Source organism: Aythya marila (genome assembly GCF_965140915.1).
Source record: "Aythya marila genome assembly, chromosome: 7".
Lineage (NCBI taxonomy): Eukaryota > Metazoa > Chordata > Aves > Anseriformes > Anatidae > Aythya > Aythya marila.
Window position 1 is genome coordinate 8,535,696 of NC_139048.1, and position 26,644 is coordinate 8,562,339.

Genomic DNA, 26,644 nt, shown 5'->3' on the forward strand with positions numbered 1-26,644 from the left:
AAGATCTGATAAACATTTTGGCTGTTTTAGAGATATGTGTACATTGTTTAAATTACATTGGCAGTAGCGTATTGGAGGTTTTTTCCAGGGAGTGGGAAGCTTCAGAGTGGCCACAGGTTTACACACAATGTTGTGATGAATCCTGGATTTGTTTTTCCTGTAAATAATCCGACTTTCTTAAATGTGTAGGCTGCTTATAGAAGTCATAATCTACTGACAGATGTACCAGGTGTCCTTAAGAAAATATTTGTGATGAGGAGAAAAACAAATGGCATGTTTGTCAGATTATCACAGCAAGTGAAAGACTCGCCAATATTAGCGAGATTAGACCACATACACACCCTTTTAGGACAAATGGTGAATGGAGCTAGTAGAAATTACTGACCCAAGTTGTTGTAATTTGACTGCAAAATAAGGAACACAAAAATCAGAATCCTGGGCTAATGCCAGAAAAACTACCCAAAAAAAAAAAAAGATTTCAGCAGTTTTTGCCTAGGACAGTGCAATGCAACGTTTGAGTAATACATCGGGGTCATCTGTCATTCTGTTCCTAAAACACACGTACATCAAAGCTTGGAAGAACAGATGCTGAAACTGTTCGGATGTGAATGCATGATTTCTATCGTCCACAGAGCATGGTGCTTTCACGTTATAGATATTTCTGCTGGATCCATTAAAACTCCATTGCCGTAGTTTACTATTGGCATTCTTGGAAGGGAATTATTTCTTTGTAAAGCCTGATTAATCTGACAATATCAATGTACAGACTTTTTGGCAGTTAACTGAAATTACAAAAACTTTTGACCACAGTGTTGTTTCAGTCTTTTGTGTCTGGGAATTTGGATAACATCTTACGAGACATGGCCCCATCTCAGATGGGATATGTCAGGGGTTAATTCATAATAACATAACAGGCCCTGTACTTTTCCCAATTCAGACTAGATAGCTTCTTAGCTACCGTACTGAATACCTTTTGAGAAGCTATGAATTTATTTCAGAAAAAACATTCATGTGCCTACTGAAAATCTGAGCTCTTATGCAGCAGAGATGTTCTGCAGTTGGATGAGACAGGCGAGCCCAGAAAAGATTCCTCTTCTATGAGTTCATATGTATTTTTGTAATCATTGTCTTCCTGTTTGGAGAAGATGCTTTCCGGCAGTGATTCAGTCTTGTTAGGAATTTTTTATATCTCATTAACTGGGAGCAGTTTCCAGGACATGGGCTTGGCATCATCTTTAAATGAAATATGCCTGAAATTGCTTGTGACAAGCAGCTCTTTGGGCCCTCACTCTGCTGAAGAATTTGAGGAGTGCTCAAAAGTTGGGATTATTTTTTTACCAAATACAGATAAAATTCCTGTTCCTTTGTATGCACAATATTGATTTTGCACAGCAGAAAGTGCAGAGAAGGATACAGGCTCCTGCTGATGAGTGCTGAGCTGTCTGAATGTGAGATCTACCTTGGAAGCCCATTCAGTATTTGCAGTGCTATGCTGCAGACTGGTGTTGTGCACGTAACATTTCAGTTGATAGGGAATATTTTGTGAAAAGCATTTGAAGTTAACATGTTAGGAAATCGGATACATTTATAAAGCCTTTTAGAATCCATTAATTGTCACTACTTGCTTGTTTTAGGATATATATATATATATTTTTTTTTTCCAAAAAGCCTGATGTGGGCTTTGCATGCTTAGTTTCTCAAGGAGAAATCACAATCGTATCTGTGCCTTGATTTTTCCTGTCCTTATAGGCCTGAAACCTGATCAACCAAGTCTTTTATGAATATCACTGTATTGAAGAGATGTGTATTTAAGTGACTCGGTGGATTTGGGTTACAGGATCTAGAGTATTTAGAATCTTTAGGTCAATAGTTCAGGCAGCTCAAGCTGCCTGCACCCATCTAGCTTCTGAAGTCAGGCATTTGTGCTTTAGGTTAATGGTCCCAGAAGTTGCCCATATCAGCAGTGTTGGGAAGGCAGCCAAGGAATGAAATGGCAGGTTGAAAACTGTCATTCATTGTCTAAATTCATCCATAACAACGGAGCAATTGAGAAAATATGTGCTGTCTGCAAAAGGAGGAGGCAGCAGGTTTGCACAGATGTCTAGCTGCAGTGTAACATTCATTGCTTTGGACTGGTAAGTGGAGATTCAAAAAGCTGTCGGGCAAAATCATGGAGAATAGACTGGAGCATAGCCTTTCACCAGGAAGTATTTAAACCACTGATGACTTGAATGGGAAGGTGTGAAGAGGAAAGGCTGTTCTATCTTGTCTTGTTCCTGTAGCTTTTTACCCTGGGTAGTCACTGCTGGCCTCTGTTGAGGACAGGATGCTGGACCTTTGCACCGAGCCAGAATGGCAGGTCTTACATTCCCATAGCTGCTGTCACATCATCAGAGCCATATTATAACAGGCGAACTAGAGGAAAAATGAGAGTGGTCTGTTAGCAGATTAAGTGCTCACAGAGCAGTGTAATTGTGAGCAATGTTTACAGTGCATTGATCCTTCATCTCTCTTTCTTGTTTAGGCCGGTGACAAGCATTATCATCCAAGCTGTGCACGATGCAGCAGGTGCAACCAAATGTTCACGGAAGGAGAAGAAATGTATCTGCAAGGTAAGGACGTCTCTGTTCTAAAACCAGAAAGTCAGGCTTGGTAATTTTTCTGTTACAGACCTCAGCACTTTATTAGCTATCCCTGTGCAGTGTGGACATGGTGGACAGCAGCCATCCTTTCTTCTTTACGGTGCCCTCAAACATTTTTACTGAACTCTTTCACTGTAGTAAATGGCCATGATGATGGCTTTGCAGTGACTCTATACCTGAGTTGAGCCAGATTGTATTTTCAAAAGCTGTGTAACAAGGGTAAAAATTATTAGGCTGCGTCTGAATTTGGCTTCTCACAGATAGCTTAGTGTACAGACTGGTGGATGAGCTATCAGACAATGTGAGAGGATTTCACGTAATTTTCCCCTGAATTCTGTTATTCCGGACCACTCTTCAAACTGTAAAACGCAATGAAAAGCCTTCCAGACACTGCAGTGAGCTTGTTTTGAATCACGTAGATCTCATCCCCCATGCGCATCATTAGATTGTCTCCTCTGCTTCCTAATTATATTTGCTTGCCTTGCCTATTTCCCGTTCATCTGGTCATGTGTCTCCTTTAGTCCCATTTATATTTATTTGTCTCTTTCTGAAGTCACTTCTTTCTCATATATTCATTTCCATTTCCTTTTTATTATTAGCGGTCTTGTACTCACTTCCAGGTGCAAAGCATTTTTTTTTCCCTTAATCTTTTCATGTAAAACAGAATGTGCTTCTTTCTTTGATTGAAAAACATCCTTGAACTGAATTCTGTTGACTTTCCCAGAAGGTAGCACATTAGCTGTTAAGCTACAATTATTTTTTCTGACTTGCTGTAGTATTAATTAATATTGGTAGAAAGACATCTAATATGCATTTGTACATCTAGAAATCAAAGTGAAAAGGTAACTGCGGATCGGGATTTTGTGTATTGTAGTTATGTTAGAAAACTCACTTGATGCACCTGAAAGGCCTGTAAAAGTGTAGGAAAGAAATGATGAAAGTGTGATGGCAGCTATCTCGTGAAAAAATGGAGACAGATTCCTTCTGGAGGAATTCCAAAACAAGATAACATTGTTAAGGAATTCCTTTGAAGCTAATTTGTGTTATTTTACAGTTTGTCCTCCCTTGCAGTCCATTTTTCTAATCTCACTGGCCTTGTAAGGCATCATCTTATTCCAGCTGTGCACAGAATTAGATACACAGTTGTGTAGCGGCACTTCATTGCCAGAGCAAGGAGAGGCTGAAAGAGGGCTGGGTAGGAACTACTGCTTTCTGATGGCAAACTGGAAAGCCTAATTTGAAAGCAGCAGTTACAGCATCTTACAAGTGGTAATCTTAGTTTCTTCACATGATAGTATGATAAAGGACAGGCAGAGTTCAAGGTGAGCAGACTAATTCAGAAATTACTTTAATAGCAGCAAGGGATGAACTGATGCAGTTTGCACCAGTTGAGCACAGAATGGAAGTTCATGTGCAGGCTGCAGTATAAACTTGTGCTGATCCCAGTAAGGCAGGAAGTACTTAAACAAGGCTAGATTTTTGTCCAGGCAAAGTTTAGGTGATATGAGACGGGAAGAGATACCTGGCTCCTTGACCTGCTGTCATTCTCTTCTTAGCTACACACACTTCTGTATCTCCTGTCCCATGATGGTGAATTGATGTCCCCCATGCACACTGTGCTTCAGTGGAGGAGCAGCAGCCCAAGTTGCACTGCTTTATTGTATAAGTCTGTTTTCTGACCAAGTAATGCTATTGCTGAGTGTACTCCAGACTGTCCTGACAAAGCTTTCCTTGCTGAATTCAGCATGCTTTTAAGGCTTTAAGGTGACCTGAAAGCCTTTCCTCTGCAGAGCTCTCAGCTGAAATGGATATCCTGACTCCATCCAAATTGTTCCCCCTAGGGTGCAGAATATTATCCTTCAGAGCATTTCTCTGAAATAAAAACCAGCCAGAACCAATATTACATTACCAATGAAATATATGAAAATAGGAAGCTTCCTTCTCATCTCTAGTTGTTCTCTCTACTAGACATGAAAACTGTGTTGGTACCGCTTTGTATAAGTAGAGGAGCCTGGTAGGTTTCTGTTAGTCACTTGCAATAGGAATGTGCAAAAGCAAATCTGCAAAAAGAAAACACAAAACCAGACCCACCATTCTGGGGCTTCCTATGTTAAGGATGGTTTAGGTAGTGCTAGCAGAAGCACTCTGACTTCACCCTGCTCCCTCACAGGGAAATGACAAGGAAGTAGCATCAGAAACTTTCTCTTTCCCATGGACTTCCTTAGTAGTATTGTATTATAGGGATCATCCCAGAGGGCTGTTGCTGAGCTAGGATGTTGCTTAGCATTCAGAGGGCTGCTGCTGCTCTTGATTCTTACACAGGCTTTCAGCCTTATTCACTGTGTAATTGAGCTGCTGCTTTTTAGAGCACTGTATTCTGAATCAGCGGTACACGCAAAGCAAAAAGCTGAATAAATGAATGTGTTGGTTGATGTTTGCCAAGTGAGCAAACTTACATTAGGAGTGGGATTAGCCACAATTTGCTGAACTGCTTCTGTTAGGGAAAGGAAGGGCAATGCAGCTTGAGAATTTACACAGTTCCAAACATTTCAAAATAGTGAGACACATTTGGGTGAATCAAATCTACAAGCTATAGTTCAGGGTCATGAAAAAATATTTGCATTTTACTTCTTGTGCCAGCTTTACCTGATTTGGGTTTTACAATTTCATATTTTTAAAACTTCTTACCATTTTTTGTGAAAGAAAGCTCACAACTGGTAACTAAGTTCCACCGTGAAAATTATATCCAAACCTTCTTGCATTTCTCATTCCCCTTCAGCAGCTCCAGCATTCTCCTGGGGTGGGTGTTCCTAAAATTGGGCTAGTTTGTGCTAAACGCTGCCTGAAATTTCAGCAATAGCTTTTCCTTTGATGATAGGAATGATTTAATAGAAAAGAAACTGAGGTACAGAGGAGCAGAGAACATTTTTCTTGGGGTCATGCAGGAAGCTTGTAACTGAACTTGCAAATTCTGAAACCTTCTGAGTCTTAACTCATCAGCTTTATGGCACAAACTCTCTTCCTCCTGAGGGCTGGGATCTGCCTGATCTCCTAAGCAAATGCACAGGCCATGCTTCTCTCCTGATCTTGCTGGCGCTGTGGGGTCCTGGCTCGGAAGCTGCTGTTTGTTTACAGAGAAGGCTCTCGGTGCGCTTCTCCCTGTTATCTGATCGTCCCCGCCTGCCAAATGCAGTTTCTTCTTCCTTGTCTTAGACTCGAAGCCAAACATCTCAGGCCCTGATCCAGAATCACAGTGTTCCCTGCAGTCTTCTGATGATGATTATGCTGTGTGCTGCTGGGAAGTGAAATCATTCCTGTTGCTCTTCACTTCTGTACTGAGCCATGTAAGGGCTTGTTAGAATAAAGTGTCCAGGGCCCCTGACCCGTACCTCTCAGTGGCTCTGAGGGTGGGGTGTCCTCTGGCTGCACTTGGGCTAATATTCACCAGCAGGAGACCTGGACTGCCCTTTGGTTTCTGTGTGGACGGAGTGAAGGTGAAGCTCCCTCCTGCAGGCAGACAAGGCTCAGTATTGGCTTTGCAGTGGCTGGACTGAAGTTTAAATTTGACTGCAGCTGCAGTCAGTGTTACAAATCAGCATTAGCTTCTGCTCCATTTCAGTTTGGCTAAAACCTGCCAGCAGCTTCCCAGCAGTGACCACAGTTCGTGCTCTGTTCCTGAGCACTGAAGTGGAATGGAAGTGCCCCTTGCCCTGAGCACTGCTCAGCCCGTGAGCACGGACGGATATTTACATTTTCACAATGTAAGAGAAAATCCCATGTTTTGGAACACAGACAGTGGAGACCTTGATTTTTTTTTAAAGGATGTGAGGCTGGAACGTGCCATGCAGAAATCCAATACAACACATACCACTGACCTCACAGAGCAAGGAGCAGAAGCGATGTGTGTGCCAGTGACAAGTACAGTACACTTGGATCTTGAGAGAGGCTCCTTCACGTACTGCTTCATGCCAATAGTCATACTGACTTCTCCAGCTTGGTGCAGGGCACGATACAGCACTGACTGCTGTTATGATTTTTTTCTAATTTTGCTCCATATATGCTTTTCCTGTTGCATTTTGCATAGTTGCAGGGAAGAGGTGCTATTTTGCAATATTTCAGTAATATTTCACAATAACTGAGCACGGCACCGACTGCTTAAGGTAGTCATCAGACCTTGCTGGTATTGGTGGGCTTGTAACCAGAACTTCCTTTGTATGCATGGTGGGGTACGTAAGGGAAGAGCAGATCAGGTCACTATGGCCCTTACCCTCCATCCTCCCCAGAAGAACCCTTAGTTTTTCAGTTCCTCCAGCTGGTGCTGGCTGCATTTCTTGCTGCTTATGGGGTGTTTGACTTAATTAAGAATGTGTGCTAAGTGCTTTGACAGCTTCCACAAGGGCCTGCTGTAGTTGGGCTGAGGGTTTGGTTTGTTTGTTTCACTTGTGTTCCTCTTTCACAGTCTGACGCAGTGAAGGGGTTCTGTTTTCATGACTAAGTTTTCATGACCAGGAATCATCTGTTTTAATCTGAGTAAGGATTTTTCTTCTTTTTACACCTCCCAAAGGTTCCACTGTCTGGCATCCCGACTGTAAGCAATCCACTAAGACCGAAGAGAAGCTAAGGGTAAGCTGAACTTGTGGCAATAACTCGCTGGATGTTTTGCACACACAGTAACTGGACGTTGTATTTGAAAGAGTTGATTGTCCATGTTTACTTCTTTACTTATTGCATAGCTGTCACCATGCTGGCAGAATAACTGTGACAGCACTTCAGAGGTACTGGTGTGATTTTTAGGCATCTTCACGTATCTGTTTCAGTGTACTGATATAAAGATAGAATCATTTACTGACATACAGATGTGACATTGTCTTTAAGACAGGTAATCATATCAATTATTTTTGGGGAGAGATTTTTAAGAGGAAAATGTGAACAGAGCAAGTACTACAGGGTATCTTAGTATTTTTGCACATCTGTGTAATTTCTCTCAATAGTTATCCCATTCTGTGCAGTTATTTACAGCATTTAGCTCAGATGGACTCTTCATACAAATAAACCCCAGACTAAAAGGATCCTAATTGGAATGCCAAGAAGAGTTGCAGCTATCCTTGGGGTCACTTCAACATATCCCTACTTGGTTTCTGGATTAATCAAATTGATGGGAATAACATTGCACTGATAAACATTATAGCCTGGATTTTTGCATGTAATTTTAATGTTAAGCCTATATTCACTAATTTGCCTCCTGGACAATTTACTGTCTTTGATGTCTCAGTAGTTTCTTTGAACTTGGTTAATTTTTCTGAATATAAATATTAGAGACTTCATGTGAATAAAAGGTCTACCAGACAAGGAAAATGAGAGGCACTGGCATGGAGGTTATCCTGTGGGTTTTGTTCTATGTGTGGGTCATTCACAGGAAACCCAGGCCTTCAGAATTTATTTAGATGCGCTGTTCTGCAAATTTACTATGAACGTAGGTAGCATACTGATAACTTTTTCTTGAGCAGAGTTCACATCTGCATGGGCTGTACTGATAATACAGAAGGAGAATTGGCCATAGATGACCACGTATTTAATATGCCTGTGAAATTTCCTTCATAAAGTTCTCTGGATTTTGTACTCAGTCCTCCCAGCTGCAAGGAGGTGGGCCTGATGCCGCCTTGGAAACTTAGGAAGTCAGTAAGCTCCCTGGCTGTTCTCAGAAGTCTGTCCTGGCCTTTGGTTTCCAGCATGTAGCATTATGTCACTTGCATAAATGTTGTTCTCAGTGACCCTCTTATCATAGCGTAAACCAGCTGTAACTTTACCACGTAAGAGACAGAATTACCTCCAGAGTAGGCGTGGGGCTGTTGCATCACCCAAGGAGCAGACAGATTGTTTATGCCAGCGCTCAGTAATTAGAAGGTAAAGAGAGAACTCCAAAGAATTAGATTGCTCCCTTATTAATGTTAACTAATTACTGCAGTACTTTTTATGCTGCTCTGGATTTTCTTCCTCATTTAACAATTTGAATGTAAGACAGGGCTTTGGACCTGCTTAAGTGTCAGAATGCTTATGCTTAGCAGTGAATGGCTGGGGTACAATACGTCCCTTTCACTTGGACCCAAAAGCCTTATCAAAGCATTCCTGACTACACTGCTGCCCTTATGAACCTTCTCCAAGCTGGCCTTATAACTCTGTTGGTTTATTTCCATTCCCCATGGAAATTGTAAAGTCCTCTTCAAGTATCTTCTCCTTTTTTCCATTACACATTCAAGCATGTGAATCTTCTTCCTCTTCAGCTGATTTTAATTGAAGTGAATGAAGTAAATAAATTCATCCACCTGCAAGACTTTGCATAAGTGAGTGCTTGCAGGAAATTTAAGACAAATGAAGTGAGAGAATGCTTATTAAGGGAACATGAGAAATGTTATGGCAAAGCTATCCAAGGCCACCTTATTCCTGGAGATCTTCCATGCAGAGGTTTCAGATGTCTTAAAAGGGTATCAGGAAATGCAATATACTGAAGATAGCTGGAGAGAGAGAGGATTTTTAGCTTCAGCTTTACATCACAGATAGTCTGTATGCATTCTGCAAATACCAGACACCTTATTTTAAAATCAGTTTGAGTTCACTTGCTCACTTGAGTTCGTTTAGATGACTTTGCCACATGTTTCATTCAGCAGACTCAAATGAAGGCAGTAGCAAAAAGGTAGGTACAGAAACATATTAAACAACTGACAGAACTATGTGCTATTTGAACATGTCACCACTAAATTATGAACTGTGGTTTGATTCACTGTCGATTTCTTGGTTGCATAGACTTCAACCTGATAAGAGAATCAGAATCTGGTTTGTGAGTTGCCAAATATGAGATAAAACCACTTGCAGGGTCGGGCCTGGATTTATTGGTGGTTCTGCAAAAAGTTAGTGACATGGCCTCTCTGCTGAGTTTCCTTTCCCAGTAGAACAAAACAAAACAAAATGCCCTTTTATCGTGGAAGTCACTTCAGAAGTATTCAGCAAGTTCTGAATTGTGATATAAACTAATCAGCACTTTAGCTGCTTGGTATTTCAATTGGAGCTCATGAAAATGGTTAAGGTCTTCCTCCTGTTTTTATTTGTAGAGGATTGTAAAGACAAAACACAGTAAAGCAGTCCTGTGTATGTAACAAGAGTATAAATTGCTTATTTTTGTTGTTGTTGTTTATTTTGTTTTTAACAACTGTCTGGTGGTTTGTGATTCTACAGGAACCAATAAGTAACATAAATCTTACGGGCTGGGGAAACTATTTTCCTTTTCACTCTTCTTTTTCCCTTTTCTGTTTCATGACAGCATTCCTCATCTGAGTTCTTTTATCCAAAGAGTCTGGTTCTGCGCAGACCACGCTCTGCAGAGGTTTGCTGTTGTGTTTTCAGTGTTGATAACAATCTTCTTTACTGAGAAGATTCTTGGTTATTGTCATTTGCTGTGCTTGCTACTACTTCTGTCACATAGCTCTCCTGCTATCACTTGCCACCCTGGGCACTGATTCTGTATTTTGCATCATGTAGTCCAGTGTTTGTTAATTCTCACATTTTCATTTTTTTTAATGAAATGCTTAATTTATTTTTTTTAGATTAACTTGAGCTTTTGGGGGTTGCAGTATTTTTCTTCCAGTGCCATTGAAAGTTTTTCTTCTGAAGGAAAAAATTAAGAGTGCAAATATGAAGCAAATGAAAATGGTAAAAAAGTATCTGACTTTGAAGGGAAGAAGTCAGGTTTCCATGAACAATGGTTTATGTTTTTTAGAGGGAAAAATGCTATCAGTTATATCATTTTTGTTTTTATGATTATTAACCAAATACAGATGAAAACTTCAGTTGAGAAAATATTTACAAAATGCTGGGTTTGGGCATGTCCTGAGCACTGCCCCAGAGGGTTTGGCCTCTCCATAATCAGCAGCACATCCATGTTGGCGTTAGGAGGTTGTCCCTCCTTGATTCTTCTGCTTTCAGACTTCCTTGAGTTTGGTGTGCACCTGAGACCACCACCTACTTCCATTTCTCATTCAGAGCATTGCTTCTTTGTTGGTTGTATCTGCTGTCTAGTTGTATAGCTTTCACCCAATGATGAAGTAAAAATGTGCTGATAAGGACTTAGTACAGGCTAGCAGTAGGCAGACAGGCTGATAGATTCCCTGCCACTGGACTTTCACTGCCTGCTCACACAGCCTTCACATCTCTCATTGCACAGTTGTATCATCAGCCAGGGCAGGATATTTGTGTTAGATGCAGTCTGCAGGGCAGCGTTACGTGGCTGAACACAGCGCTGGGATTCAATAGCAGTCACTGCCAGGCCTGTGCCCTTTGTCCTGCAAAGGACTTCACGTAGTTCACTTGGATGTTGCAATGTATTAACCCCTCTTGAATGTTGCTCTCTCTTATCTACAGAATATATATCAAGAAAATAAAGCTACAAAGTTATGTTATTACTGCTCCTAAGGAGGACATTGTCTCTGCACTTTTAGGCTTTATGGGATCTGATATTGGAGAGTAAGGAAAGCAATCTGGGGGACTGTTTCACTCATCTTTTAGGCCAGTGTAATGGCTTCTTGCAGTCAGTTTAGCATGCAGGAGTCTGAGTTTCCAATGTTGAAACCCAGGAGCCTTAGGATTGAAAAATGAATCCTATCCAGTCTATTAGAAAAACATGCACAGAAAAATAGGAGTGGTCCGTGCCAAAATCAAGGTATGTTCTTGTTGTTGCTTTGCAGACTGTATAGGATACAAGTAGCTTAGGGTCAGATAATATCCTCTTGGGTAAGTTTAGTCAGTATTTAATACTGCTTGGATTTACAGGCTAATTATACAAAGTGTAATTCAAGGCAGACTTTGGCTTTAAGTGCACTTCTGCAGAGTAGACACAAAGATGCTATCACTGCTGTTGCTGTAAAGACAGGCCAAAGTCTTTAATCTACATGAAAATTATAGTTTTTAACTTTACCAGAGCACGCTTGATGCAAACGCCTTTTGCACATAGTAAGCCAGAGCGTGCTTGTTTTGTAAATAATATCTGCAGCTTTTTCCAGACCATGGTGGTTCAGTCTTGTTGATGTTTCTTGTTTCTCTGAAGTATGCACCTGTTGATGGAGGTGCATGCTTCAGAGATCCTGTAGGTCCCTGGATACTGACTTCAGAGGTCTGAGACATTGTGACTCAGCTGAGTACCGAACAGCTAGTGGGAAACGGGTCACAAAAGCTTAGCCAGAAGCAGAAATACCTGACAGTCTCTTAGATCTATGAACAAACTTTGGTACTGAAGTTAGAAGATGTTTTGAGCCTCAGATGAACCTGCTGCCTATGAGTTCCATTTTGTGTGTGTGTTTTGTTGCTAATATGGTGGCAGATTACAGGCAAGACAGAAGGTGCATGCCTACTGCAGCTCTTCATCACGATAACCCTGCTGAAAGCTGTTTGGATGGTGTACATAATTTGGAGAACACAATCCTTGGTGTGTGATTCAAACAGAACTTTACTCCGAGCACTTTAAATGCCACTTTGATGCAATGATCACACATCAGGCTTCAACACCACCATCTACGACATCCCAACAAAAGTACTGAGCTGCCAGACTTGAGTACTGGAGCTTCCACTGAAATCAGTGGAAGTTAGAAGTTAGGCATTTCACTAGGAGCTAGATGTCAAGGGCAGTGCAAGAAAGAAAGCAAAACAGTATAAAGGAACATAAAAGAAATATAAATCACCTCTGAAGTAATTGCTAATCATTTGCCATGGGCAGCTGTCTGTGGACTGAGACCCATGTTTACTGGGGTTAAATGTTTGCTAAATATAAGAAGGAACCCAGCAAGTTGGAATAACTAAATTGTAGGGGAAAATTTCTTAAGTTAAAAGGTGACTGTAGTGTTCTTAAAACGATGCTTGCTACCTACCAGCAAAAAAAAAAAAAAAAAAACAAGTTATTCAAGAATTTTTGAGGAAGTAAACCAAATATTGTGAATTCTGTAAGAACTTGACCATTGAATTCAGTACGTTCTGGACTTTCCACTTCATTTTTTTTTTCTGCTTTCCACTCAGCTTACTGTTGGTGAAGACTACATTTGCATGAGTAGTCTTGTAAAAGATCTTACATATGGTAGCAGCGTGCCTTCAATGACTGTGCTGAAAATTCCTTCTCCTTTCTGGCCTTTTTGTCTAGAAAAGGGAGAAAAAAATGTTGTAACCTATTAATATGTGTCTGTGTGACTTTGAAGTAAACCTTTTCACTAGCTCTGTCCTGATGCACATATATTGTAGATTTTTAAGAAAGAGAAATACTGAAGTACTGCGTGCATTTGAAGGTAACACACTTGTAAAGAGAAGGACACAGTTCAACTGGCAGACAGGCACAATGAATGCTGTAGCACTGAGGTGCGTTATTGGTCTTGTACACTGCCACTGAAAATTACTGAAATCCATGGGAAACCTGTTTCCAGTGAACCCTGGTTCCAAGACCTAAAAAAAAATCTATCCTCTGTAAAGCCTTGCAGTTGCTGAAGCAGGTACTTCCAGTAGCAAGTATTGTACTGGGTCTGCCAAATTCTTTGCTATTGCAAAGTTGTGGCTGCTGAGTAGAATAAATTACACCCTGATCTTCTTTCTAGCTTATTTATAAATACGCTTCACTTACAGTAGCTTCTGAGGTTTAGAGAATTTGCTTAAACTGTCATGTTCAATGTTATTAAGTGAAAACATATTCATTCTTCTGCAGCTATTATCACCGCCTTGCATAATGAACTCTATCAAAAAACTAAGGCAGGTACTGTAAACAACGCTGACGATGCCTTTGTTAAACAATAGTGCATCTGTTTGGCCAGATGTTCTTGGGATCAGTTTTGATCTGGTTGCCTGCACTTGTAAGTTACTGTAGAGCATGTTTTTGAACATCTGCACTTCAAAAAGCCACAGCCACCACATTACAGCAGTATCTGGATGATGTGAATGGCTCTAGTGTGGATGTTTTTCTTAAAAGAAGTTATGTATTTAGATGATGTGCCATGCATGATGACATGACAAGCTGGGGTAAATGCAGATGAACATGTTAAGCTTTGTAATCTAATAATAAAATAATGAGTTAATTAACTTGGGGCATATGCATGGGTAGTATGATAACTGAGCATTAAAATTCACAATGAACCTAACAGGATGAGCATCAAGAGCATGACAGTTGGTATTACCTCTGCCAGTCGGCAAATGAAGTTGGTAAAGAACTTTTGCGTTGAGGACAAATGCATGAAATGAAGATCAAAAACATAAAAATGTCTGTGATAAAGTGGGAAATACGGAAAAGTCTTACATATATTTCAGCTACTTTGTGATTTGGTTCTCTTCCTGACCTGTTTTAATGATATGTATGAGCTTCTATTGTTTGTTTTTTTCATATGCATTCACAAACTTCCTATATGTGGTACAGACATCCCATATTAATATATTTACCAGTGTTATGTCTATTTGGGTGGAGGAGGAAAGAAAAAAGAAACACCTTTTCTACAGTCAAAAAATGTGGAGAATGACCATGCCACAAGAAAAAAATAGTTGTAGTTCTTAACAAAGATTTGATTTAAATTTCTCTGAAAAAAGTGGCATTATGAAAAGCTCTATTTGAATCCTTAAAGAACAAGCATGGTTATGCATAGAATATTCCAGACCCGTTTGCAGAAGTAAGACAGCTTAACTTTGTTGCTGGGAGTATAGAACAAGTGTCACAGGTTTGTTGTGATGGAATGAAATACCACTAGAGGAATGCATTCATATTAAAGGAGGTTTCCTCTCATTTCCTTATCTGTATGTGTTCAAAAATGCTCATGTGATATCTCCAGTGAAGGTCAGGGTTTGCCACTGGTCCAGTTTTAACTTGTGCTCTGATCCAGCTCTTCTCTAGGATGGGATTTACACCGGTTACATCAGAAGAGAATTCATCATCGATTGTTTCTCTTCCCACCTGTTTAAGTAGTAAAGTAGTGCTACAGAGGCAGGGTTTCTCAACTGGTAATGAAAACATAATGTACAATGTAATAGAAGCCATACCCAGTCACAGTTTTTCAATCAGGAGTTAGTATAGGCCTATAGGTTGCTATAGTTGTCTAATAGCCTAAAACTACCCAAGACGAACAGTTTATATGAAGGGATCTTCAGTGTAGGTTTCTTAAGGCAAAGAGCAGAAATGTTCTTAAATGCAGAGCAGTTGTCTTTAGGGGAAGGTGCAAATCTGTGAAGGATTCCAGACCATATGGGAAACAGCAGAGTCTACAGAGAATAGCCATCTGCAATGGAAACAGCCTGTGTAATTCAAAACAAGTAGGGCAAAGTGAGGCAGCAAGAGTGAAAGTAGATGCAGAAGTCCTCTTCCATGCACTCAGTTCAAGGGTATGTTGTAAAATCAGTCCAGATACAGGACTGGGAGCTGATGGAGGAAGCGCAGAGTAGAAGGTCTGCTTGCATTCAGCTGCTCAGCAGATAACCCATGTGTGTTCAGGTAGGGTGGTATCCTGCCTGGGGAACGTGGAATTCCTGAGACACTCCACGTCAAATTGGAGTACACAGGAACTGTCACAGAAAATAAAAAACTGGTTTTAGAGAGTGTCATATCTGGCTCATGGCCATGTTAATGGGATAGTAATGAGGAACTTGGAGCAGAAGCACGGAGAGGAAATGAAGAACAGGTGCTATGGCTTGCCAGTCCATCTGACAACTGCTCCTGTACTCCTGAATTAAGAGCAGATAAGAGAATTGTTAGCAGGGCATTGCTGAAATTGTCATCTTAGGGTATTTGACTGTATTCAATAAACTCACTGAAGTGATAAGCAGAAGGGAATTTTTCTTTGCTGAAGAAGATTTTAGCAGTTACACTAAGAGGTGGGACTTAGAGTTGAAGCAAGGGCTGAAAAAATCTAATTTTCTAAAGAGATTACAAAGAACCAGAGGGAAAAGCAACCCAGAAGACGCGCCAGTTTAGAAGAAGTCATAACTGGCTCTCATGCTTGTTTTCCTGCAAGAGGGAAAATTAATCAGACAAAACTCTTAAAGCATGTCTGCCAAAAGTGAAAGGTAACAGAGACGCCCCTAACAGTACCTCAATTGCTTAATGGTGTTCCCTGTGTTGTAATGAAAACAGTGGTTTTCCATAGCAACTGCAGCAGCACGTTACATGTGTCTTCACTCAGTGGCGTGAAATGGCGAAATGAAAAGGGGATGAAGTGTTTCTCAGCAATAGTCAGCTTTAGCCTTGTAACGTTTCCATCAAACAAGTGTGTGTGTGTGGGGGGGGGGGGGGGGGGGGGGGAGGACTGTTTTGTTTTGTTTTTCCTTCGATTTCATCATGGAAGGAACTAAGAGACAGCTGAGAAATTTCTGTGCTCCCTTTTGGGATATAGGAATTTGCAGCTACAGAGGGAAAAAGAGAGGAACATGGAGAGGTCTGGCTGAGAAGGCATTCTCAGATGTATTCCTAAGGGGATTGGTGACCATGTCATTCCATAGCCACATCTGCTCTGTTTGATCTGGATCTTCACGTTTTTTGGTGGAATGTGTTCAAAGCCCTTTATTCCTTTGACCCTCCCTGCATATGGTGATTTCATTTCCACAGAGGCAGTCAGAGAACTCCTGCTGTATGATCGCCGACTAGTCTTCAGCACTCTTATAAGGATGGTTCCAGTAGCTTTTCTGGCTATGAAATTAAAGGTAGAAAGAGTCTGAGAGTGTTTCAAGGATGAGAAATGTCCAGTAGCCTTGCTCACTCCAAATATTTCCTAAGAAAAATCAGTGAACCAAGCTGTTTAGCCTTGTTTCTCATCGGTATGTGACTGGAAGTTCCCTTAGTACATTTTCACAAACAGACAAGAGATAAGGACTGCTTAAGAAGGCTTAATTTCTGGTGACTTTGAAATAACCTACTGCACTAGTGTTCTCAGAGTCATCTGCTGATGCATTACTTTATGATTGGAGTTAGTTCTTCACAGTCAATTAAGGAACAAAAATGGCTTCTCAAGTGGAAGTGGGATCTCTGATTACCTTTGTCTGCTGCATGTATGCTATATTTAAGTTATTGCCCCAATAACCTGAGTGACTTTCGATTAAATAAATGGTTTTCAAATTTGTCAGGTTTTCAGGATCCCCACATCTCAATGCCAAGTTATTTTGTCTCCTCTCACAAAACTTCCCGTAGGGAATCAGTGTCTGTTCAGTACTAGTGTAGTGTTAGATACTTGCTAGATACTTGCTAGATGTGTGACAGCACTCACTCTGCAGGGGTGCAGCTGTTCTCCTGAATTTTGGTTTGCAGGACATTGTCACTAAACATCAGTTTTGCAGTGTTGGGGAATCATGAAATTTCAACCAACAGTTTAGCTTTCAGGTTGCATCTAAGTTGTGTTGCAGATGCAGGGAACAGCTCCAAGCCAAAGATTTCTGGTCTTTCTACTGAGAAGGGCTGAATTCAATTTCATATTCATAATGGAAATCCAGTGACTGAACATCTGGAAAGCAATGACGTGTGCTGTGCTTCTCTCAACAATTTTGGCTGCTGAACCAATGGCTGCTTATAATCTCCAGCTGTTTGTGAACTAACATTTTGATAAAGTGACCAGCAGGACTATCCTGAACTGTATGTTATATGGCTCGTTGCAGTGTCTCTGGCAGGTGTCGTTTGGTTTTCTTCATTATTGTTGTCGGTATTTTACACTGTATGATTTAGAAAACCTCATTCCTCTCTCACAACACTCCTTCCCCTGAAAAAAAAAAAAAAAGCCCACACCTGCCTCATAAGATTGAAATATGCCAGAATGCTTGCATTTGTCTTGACTTTTTTTTTTTTTTTCCCCAAAAATGCAGTTAATTTCAAGATGTGTGCAGATTTCTTCACTTAAAACCAAAGTTACCAATGTTAATTGCTTCCGTTGCCTCTGAAAAGTTCCTGTTTGTTTTTCAGCCTACGAGAACATCATCAGAAAGTATTTATTCCAGACCAGGTTCCAGTATACCTGGCTCACCAGGCCACACTATCTATGTAAGTATTTCTCCTGATGAATGAGCTGCTTGAATACGAAATACTTCATGCTCAAATAAATCATATCTATACTGATGCTAATGCCTTCATTTCAGTGATTAAATTGTTAAAATTCTCAGCACCATTACAGGGATAGTTTATATCACAACAGGCTTTTTCCAGGCCACATAAAGATTCAGTAAATCTCCTGAAGCCACTTGGTGATGTGAAGATGGACAGAAGGCAGGCAGGTCAGCTGCCTGACCAGATCTTAGAAACTGCAGTTGGAAATACATTCACAGAAAGTTTGCTCAAAATTTTCAAAGGATATTTTTTTTCTCCTCTTCTAATACCAATTTTAGTATTTAGCACAATACTTCAGTATTGTCAGTGCCCTTTTTTTCTTGGCAGAGGAGTTTCCAGGGTCAGAAGAAGTCATATAGTAGTTCGGATCTAAGGAGGCAGAGTATGAAATCAGCTGTGCATGGATGAATAACAGAACAGCTCAACCTTCTCAGACTTGCTGTATTTCAATGCATATAACCTACACTTCCAAGAACTTGCATGCATTCAAGAGTCCGTATAGCCTTTGTCCTCATGTAAAACATGCTTCAGACAACCTGCACAACTCTCCAAGGGAGAACTGGAAGATAACAGCTAAGGAAGAAAATGACAGGAAGGCAAGTTAGTGAGAGAGTCCATTATGAGGGATCAAAGACAAAGGTTATGTTTGGAAGAAGCAGCAGACACAGAGGGCAGACTTTCTTTTCTGTTACCTGCACTTAATACTGAATCACTCATTTTGTAGATAACCTTAAGATTATATAGGTGAAAATGTAAGGCATACAGATTTGTTACATGTATTATAACGCAGAAAAATTACCAAAATTACAGATCTCCAGTCCTAAGCTTGAGATAAGTGCTAGTTCTTCAGTGCATTTCAGCAACAACCTAAAAACAGCTAGTATGTCAGAAGTGTTCACGCTGCAGCTGTCAAACCACAAAGCATGTCCCAGAGAACTGCCATCCTTTCTGGTAACATCACCTGGATAAGTTCATGAAGCTTCACCTACTGCTGAACAACATAGTCTATAGGGCAACATCTGGAGTACATGAAAGTATCTATAGTAATTTACGTGGGATTAAAAATATCCAGACCTATTTGCAGCTCATTAACAAACTGTGGTAAAAACATTACACATTAGTATAATTACCTATTTACCTAGGGTTAAATTGGTTTATGGTACTTCGTTATACCTGGTGAGTGAAAACTGAACAGATTTGAGGCTGTTTTTAGAAAGTGGATTTCCTAACTATTTCAAGCCGTGCTTCTCAATAAGAAGTTATTTTGTATTGTATCTAATTTATGGCATTATTTAAGACTCACCAAGACCAGTGGTTATTAGAAAAGCTCAGGAAGGTAAATTCACTTAAATCTGAAGACATTATGTGCTAGTACTCAAGCAGAACAGAACTGAATGTGAGTAGAAACAGATCAGCCTTGTTTTCATGTGCAGCCTACTATGAATAACTAAAATACCTAGTAGAAAAGGTGAAAAGCAAATTGAATATTCCCTATTAGCTTTAAAAATCAAGTTTACTTCAGTAATGTAGTTAAGAATGTATGATGATCTTTTTTTTAAACAAGTCTTCTCTTAATTAAGAGAAGATATTAGCTCCCTAAACAATACGTAAGACCTCTTTCTAGCTCCTTCTGATGGGTACAACTGTCTTTTTAGAAATTATTTCCTACTCCCAGTTTCCAACTAGTCAAGATCTCCTCCCAGATATAGTGACAAAATAGTCAGTGTTAGTACTACATAGTATCCTGTTAGTAAGCAAAAAATGCTTTAGTTAGAAGTTTGTGCATAGGTTAAGTGATGAATGCAATATAATAATTTCGGTTGGGAGCTTGATGCCTAGTCCTGACAACTAGTCCTGCTTGCCTTTTTATTTCCTTGTAATGAGTTGTATTTCCTCTTGTGTGCAGATTTATAGGTTGGCGTTCTGTCTGTGGTCTCCTGCATGGAATCCTCTCACAATCTCTGTGATCTGCAATCTAAATTGATATTATCACACATTTTACAGATGGGAAAATAAGAGCAGAGGTGAAATGACTTGCCTTAGGCCACAAAATGAGTCTTTTATGGAGCTGAAGTTTCCAGCTCAGTGCTGTTGATAAGCAACTTTTGTATGACATCTGTATATGCAATGTTCTTTCTTTCCTAAGCTCAGAAAACACTGCGTGCTTTTAGTGGGAGGCCCACTTGGAGAAGAAACAGAAGCAGCCACTTTGTGTGTAGAGTGCCAAAAAGGGTTTTCCATAGCAACAGTGTGATAACAAATACACAAAATCATAAATTGTGTAAAATAGAAATTACCAGTGCATTTGTGTAAGTTAATTTATGTTCTGTCTTTGACCTTCAGGCAAAAGTAGACAATGAGATCCTTGATTACAAGGATTTAGCAGCCATTCCCAAAGTCAAGGCCATTTATGACATTGAACGTCCAGACCTAATTACTTATGAGCCATTCTACACTTCCGCCTACGAGGACAGACAGGAGAGACAGAGTCTTGGAGAGGTAATGAACCAACAAGCAACCAATTCTGCTATAAGCTTTACTCAAAGCCTGCTACGCTTCTATCCTCTTTTGAAATAATTTCTAATTGACACTCTTTAGAATTGTTGCTGCTGCTGTTCAAAGTGCTTTTTGTGTTTGATCTGGGCTTAACGGGGACAGTGATGATGATGTGTTATGTGGGGAAGCTGCACAGTTAAACACACAGGTCCACTTCTTGCCTGCATTAACACTAGCTGCTGACAGAGGAACAGGGAGCAGGTTGCAGGCTGTTTGTGTGTGTCTCTGCTCATAATTCACATGCATATTCTAGCTTTTGGGTACAGCAAAATCCAGACCACAAGGCAAAAGCCAGCTTGGTGTTGTGCTCTGTACCAGGCACGCTGCTGTAGAGCACCAGTGCTCACAAGAGAATATGGGGAATACCATAATGTTCTGTGGCAGTAACAGGATTATGAGCAGCAGAATGCTTTCACTCTTGCATGCCAAAGGGAAATATATTTCCAGAGCACTTTGCCAGACATACATACAGGATAAAATTTGAAATAGGTCAGGATGAAGTGCTCTTCCACCTGGAAAAGCAGGTTAGTTGCAGTATGGAAATAGCTGCCTCACATTGTAAACTCCTGACATTTAGTAGATTCTTTTATCCTGCAACAAGAGAAACAATCGTCTCATTTATTTTATTAATTTTGTATTTAAAGGTATCTTTCAGGTTGTATGGTCCCTCAGTTTTCTCAGCTGAACTTCTATAGCTGCCACCACTGTTAACACGGTTTAAATGCAGATCATGAAGCAGGTTTTGTCAGGTATTACCAGTTGACTGTAAACCTAGTTTCCAGAATGCAAATCTAATGGGTGTGGAAATAAACTTCTTCGCAATCTCAGTGAATTTAGCTGACAGTAACTGAATTAAGTATGAAGATATGCTGAGGAAAAAGGAAGTACAGTAGAGCATTCAGGCACAGATGGTATGAAGTGACTAAGATGATCTCTCTTAGCAAAGCATTCTTCTCACGAATAGATTGGTTTTCTCTGCTTTTGTACTTTGTTTATTGATATTTCATAGGGCTAATCTTAAATTATGAGCTATATTATAAGTTAACATGAGGAAATTCAGGAGACTGTTATCTCAGGAATACCATAGGTGATTAATAGGTCAGAATATTACAGAATTTCTGCCCTCAGATTCAGGCTGGCAGCGAATCCAGCTGACGTATGATTCATAACTCCTGTGAGATGCATTGGTGATCTCTGACCAGTTCCAACAGATCTGAGCCATTCCACAGAACCATCTACAAACACAAATCTCTCGTTAGTCACAGAAGAAGAACTGATTTCGCCCAGTTTTGTTAATCCTTAAGGGGATGCTGCTCACTGATAAAGGCATATGTCTGCCATTATGCTTGTTCCGGGAATAAGCAAAAGCCTTTGGGGTTTTCTTACCCTGTGTTATCACCAGCATTAAATCCAATTAATTTCTTGTGACTACAGAAATTTGTTCCCGATACAAAGTGGTTCTCACCATCTTTTCAATAGATCTGGGTTTTCTACCCAATGCTACTGGTGACTACTGTGACCTTGGGCAATTCACCTCGCCTCTCTGTGCCTGTTTCTCCTCCCTTCCCTTTCCCTTATGAAAGCATAAGCCCATCAGGGGTGGAGTGATCTCTTACTTTGTGTTTGTGTTGGTGTATATGAGTGACACTTAATCTTCAAATATCAGTTACCATCATCCTTAAAAAGCAAAGGAGGTGACACATTTAGTCATGGCAGGGATTTACAGACTGAGTAATTTAGCCTGCATTATTTTTGTAAAGTGTTTACATGTGGTGGAGTTAAATAAAAGGTGAGCCTGACCTTAAGCTTGCACCCTAGAGATGCTCTTTACGTAAATTAAAAGAAATATATATATAAAAAAATCAAACTCAGGTAAGAAAGATGTGCGTATGTATACAAGGCAGGTGTCTAAGAGCAACCAAAAGTAACCCAGTAGTGGAGATAATCCTTAAATTACAGGGAATAAACTACAAGAAAATTGTATACTTCAGCTACAGAAAGTGTGAAGAAACAGCAGGAGACATTATTCTTCATTGCAATGGAAGGGAAATGCATTGAAAAGTTTCTCACCGATAATCTGTGGTGTTCAGTTAAATCACAATTTTGTTTTTTTCTATAAACCTGTGACGAAAAACGCTTTCACATAGCACCATCTAGCGGGAACTGGATATTTTAGTTAAAGATACTGGATGCTTGAGTTACAGATCCTCCAGCAGCAAGAAGGCCGTGAAGAGGAGGTTTAGTTTCTCAGACAAAACAGATGAGAAATGAGCCTGCTAGTGCTCTGTGGCTGTCTGAAGATGGTTGCCTGAAATCAGTACTTTTATTTATTTATTTATTGCTACTGAGACTGACCCTTAATGCAATGATAAAATTTCTAGAAAGTCAAAGTTCCTCAGGTTCTTCAGGCCTTTAACTTCTGCCATGCTAGCAGCAACCTGATTCACACAGGAATCAAATCTTTCATCATCTCTGACTTGTGCTGCATAAATATTGAGAGAAGCAATGTTACCCTGCGTGTTCTCTGGTTTTAGTTTTCTGTCAGCTGAGAGCAATGACTCTATGTAGCAGCTTTCAGTAAATAAACTGCTGTAAAATGAGAAAACTGCTTTTTTCTAATGTGATAGATGATTCAAAATGGAGCAGGCATCATACCTGGTAGTTCATTAAAAAGGAAATTAAAATGAGATCAGAACAAAGTGCTGGAAGTTGCATTGTAAAATTACACCTGTAAAGATGGCCAAAATGTTGCACGCCAGAATTTCCCAAAAATCAGTGATCTACATGACTACAGGCATCAGAGCAGCCCTGTAGATCTCAAAGTGACAGAAGACTGAGCCTGCTGTGGGGAGTTTTGCTGTAAACTTGTTCACTACAGCTCTACCAAAGTTTGTTGATGTTGTTTTTAAAATCTGGAAGATATAATTTTGTGTTTCCACTGGCTTACTATTCTGGAACTTTGTCTTCACAGTCTACTGCAGAGCGTATTTTGAACTGACTAGTGTAAAGACTTGTGCAACAGAACAGATTTTAAAAGACTTCATAAGCCCTGAAGAAACATGACTCAGAATTTAAAATACAGCAGTTCACCTATGCGTGATGAAACAGTGAGTTGGCTGCAGAGGGTGGTTCCATTTCCCAAAAAGCAATGAGGTGATGTTAGATAGTGATGAGTGGAAATACCTGAAATGTTGGTCATGGAATCAGCAAGTCACTTTCTGGGTTGCCTTCCCAGTCTTAAATTCCTGTGACAACCATTTACATTGCCTGAGCAAGTAGGCAACCTCAATAGATTATGGAAATTTGGTTATTTGCAATAATCACCAGTATTAACAGCTCTGTGAGAGTTAATGGTCTCACACTGCAAAATGTAGAGGTGAATTTCTGGTTATTACCTGAAATTGAGCATACATTTTACACTAAATATTGTTGTGAATTATTGTAATAATTAAACCAGAATCAGCAGTTTTGGTGCTGAGACATTGTCTTAACGGCTGTGTCATCCTATAACAACTGTGGTCATATTTAAAAGCATAAACTCTTGCCATGTTTGCTATGGCAATTAAGTAATATGGAAACTTAATGCATAAAAGAATAAATATTTTAAATCCTGATCTTCCAGTTTCAAATTGTCTTGTGATAAAAGACACATAACTGGTAATCATAGGTGCCCTTTATTCCTGTTTATACCACCAATTTATGCATGATCTTATGCTTCATTTCTAAAGGTGTCTTGCCTCAGTTTCCCTATCTACGTAATAGAAACTCTTCATAACTATTGTGCATATTTCTTACCACTGGCTTTTGCATACTTCTTTCAATATACATGCTGTAATTCCTGTCTGTGCTCCTTGCATAAAGATGGATGAATACAAAGTTAACTTAGGGAGAGATCATATCAAAGAAATGTTGATGACAACTACGTGCTGCTTTGCATTGGCTGTGAAATGTAAGGCCTTGAGGAAAAGGAGATTTTTGCCAGACTGTGCATGTTGGAGGAACAGCATGCTTCATCCTGGAAGTCATTCTCTATTTCTGACGCCATGCAAAGCTTTGAGTTAAGGTTATTTACTTTGGATTTCCACTTTAAAGATTTCTTCATAACAGGTATGCTTATTAAATTAATAACCCTTTCTGATTCTGATCTCTACAGATATGCTTTAACTACCACAATGATTAGATGGTTGAGAGATGTTGTTTCATGATATTTGACTGAATTAATCACACTTATAAAGATTCTCCCAGAGACTTTAATTGCTTCAATGATTTATGGACCAGTTCCTGAGCAATGTGGAAAAAGCAAGTTACAGTGTTATGATGGCCTCAGTAATGTCTACCTTGCCACTTCATACTGCTGTATATCCGTGTATCTGCAGCAATGTCTGGGTTGCCATTTTCTAGCCCAAAACATGCAGTGATGATTCTGTAACCTTATTTTTATTTTTATTTTTGTATCTTTGCAGTCTCCAAGGACGTTATCACCTACCCCTTCTGCAGAAGTAAGTTTGGTGGAACATAATCTTACTGTGATTACAATTGCTCACTTCAGCAAATGCAGGTGTAGATTTTGTTACCCATCTGATCTCTTTCTGCTACGTAGAAATGTTTTCTGAATATTGAATTTTAAGGAAAATTAACTCTAAAAAGAAAACATTACTCTTTCATTGACAGATTGTATGAGAAATGAAGCTCGTGCCGCTACCCAATTGTTGTCTATAAAGCAGAGCCACTTGTCCACCAGAGGTCACTTGTACATTGATCCTTCTGGTTGCCACAGGCAGGATCTCTGGAGATGGATGATTGACATGAGCTAAAATGCTGCTCTAAGCATTTAAATAAGAAGACATGGCTGCTACTAAAACATTTGTAGTTTTGCCTTGAAGGAAACATAACTATGGTTTGGTTTGGTTTTCCCTGGGGGCTGTTTTGAACACTATGGTAACATTACATATTTGTAAAGTTATTTGTCAGGTTCCTATAGATGCTATTGCATAAGCATTTTCATTTTGGGGGTGGAGAGTATTGTTTGTTTGCCACATAAAAGTCATGGTGATTGCTACGTGGTTAAAAACAACAACAAAAAAAAATGGGACTATAAAATTTGATGTAATTCTTTGTGCATTCAAATTGCTCTCATCCCTTTTCGTCCTGTTTTGCTTTGCTTTGTGTGTGTTTTTTGTTTTGTTGGCTCTGGGTTTGTTTTGGCTTGTTCTGGTTTGTTTTGTTTTCCAGGAAACAGAAAACTGAGTCTTGCTGTAGAAGAAGGCTTCATGTTTTCAGATGGTTGGGTGGGGGTGTCAGATCTAATTTGAGTACTAAAAACCCTGTTTGTAGCTAGCTGAGACACCTGGTAAATTAAGCCACAGAGCTCTGAGCTGCCTCTTTTGAACTCTTGTTGGTCTCCACCTTAGCTAATTGAAGGCTGGCTCAGGAGTATCTTCTGCCATGTGCTGCAGCACAGGCATCCTCTGAACAGGCAACTGACCTTATGGAATCGCAGGAACGTGGGGAAATCTAGGATTACATAACATTTAATAAAAGTTACCCTAAATGACAGGTGCAGTTAGAACCTTCCAAGACTGAACTCTGACACTGACTATAAAAATGGATCAGAGTCTTTGAACAGATTAGCAATCAGTGATAATGAAATGGGTTGAAAGCTTAGGGAATATTGTTTCAGTAGCTTCTGTTGATATCTGCAGATCCACAAAAGTTGAGCATTGCTAAAAGAAATGTGTAACATGCATTTATATTTACTAGTGAATTCTTTTTAATTGCTTCTATTCTGCAGGGTTATCAAGATGTTCGGGACCGCATGATTCACAGGTCTACCAGTCAGGGCTCCATTAATTCTCCAGTGTACAGTCGTCACAGCTACACACCCACCATGTCACGTTCCCCTCAGCATTTCCACAGACCTGGTAAGGGCAACTGCGTTAGAAGGATGTACAAAAGTAGTGTTTATTATGTCACTGAGTGGCACAGAGAAGCATTTGTTTCTCTTAGCAGTCATTTGAAAAATAGCTTCATATTTTAATATCTTCTCTTCTCCCTGTGTTTTTTGTTCATGATTGATGCAGTCTTTTGCCCTAGATTGATGAGTGTCATGAATACTGATCTTCTGATTTTATTTCTGATTAATTATTTTGTAAATGTGTGTATATTTGTAGAAGTGAGCAACAATTTCCAGCAATGAAACACAACCTTCATTCAGGAATTTGTGAAAAGTATCACATCTTAGAAACAAAAGTTATGGCTTGACTATAGAGAAGTCACAAATGTAGGATTCCTCTCTCCTAAAAAAACATTTATATAAAATAAATAATCCAGCATATTCTGAATTGTTAGTTTTTATACATAC

At 39.8% G+C, this 26,644-nt stretch overlaps 1 protein-coding gene across 11 annotated transcripts in view; it reads left to right on the forward strand.

Moving 5' to 3' along the window:
* Positions 1 to 26,644, forward strand: part of ABLIM1 (actin binding LIM protein 1) — a 189,960-nt gene that overhangs the window by 131,322 nt on the left and 31,994 nt on the right. For 7 of the 11 annotated variants that reach the window (XM_082764171.1, XM_082764169.1, XM_082764175.1 and 4 more), the window contains exons 7-14: positions 2,525 to 2,612; positions 7,207 to 7,265; positions 9,958 to 10,020; positions 13,372 to 13,419; positions 17,587 to 17,664; positions 20,071 to 20,226; positions 24,747 to 24,782; positions 26,075 to 26,204. In XM_082764171.1, coding sequence (XP_082620297.1) covers positions 2,525 to 2,612; positions 7,207 to 7,265; positions 9,958 to 10,020; positions 13,372 to 13,419; positions 17,587 to 17,664; positions 20,071 to 20,226; positions 24,747 to 24,782; positions 26,075 to 26,204 — 658 coding nt within the window. The remainder of the gene's footprint in view (positions 1 to 2,524; positions 2,613 to 7,206; positions 7,266 to 9,957; positions 10,021 to 13,371; positions 13,420 to 17,586; positions 17,665 to 20,070; positions 20,227 to 24,746; positions 24,783 to 26,074; positions 26,205 to 26,644) is intronic. The other 4 variants (XM_082764173.1, XM_082764172.1, XM_082764167.1 and 1 more) reach the window with 2 other exon arrangements.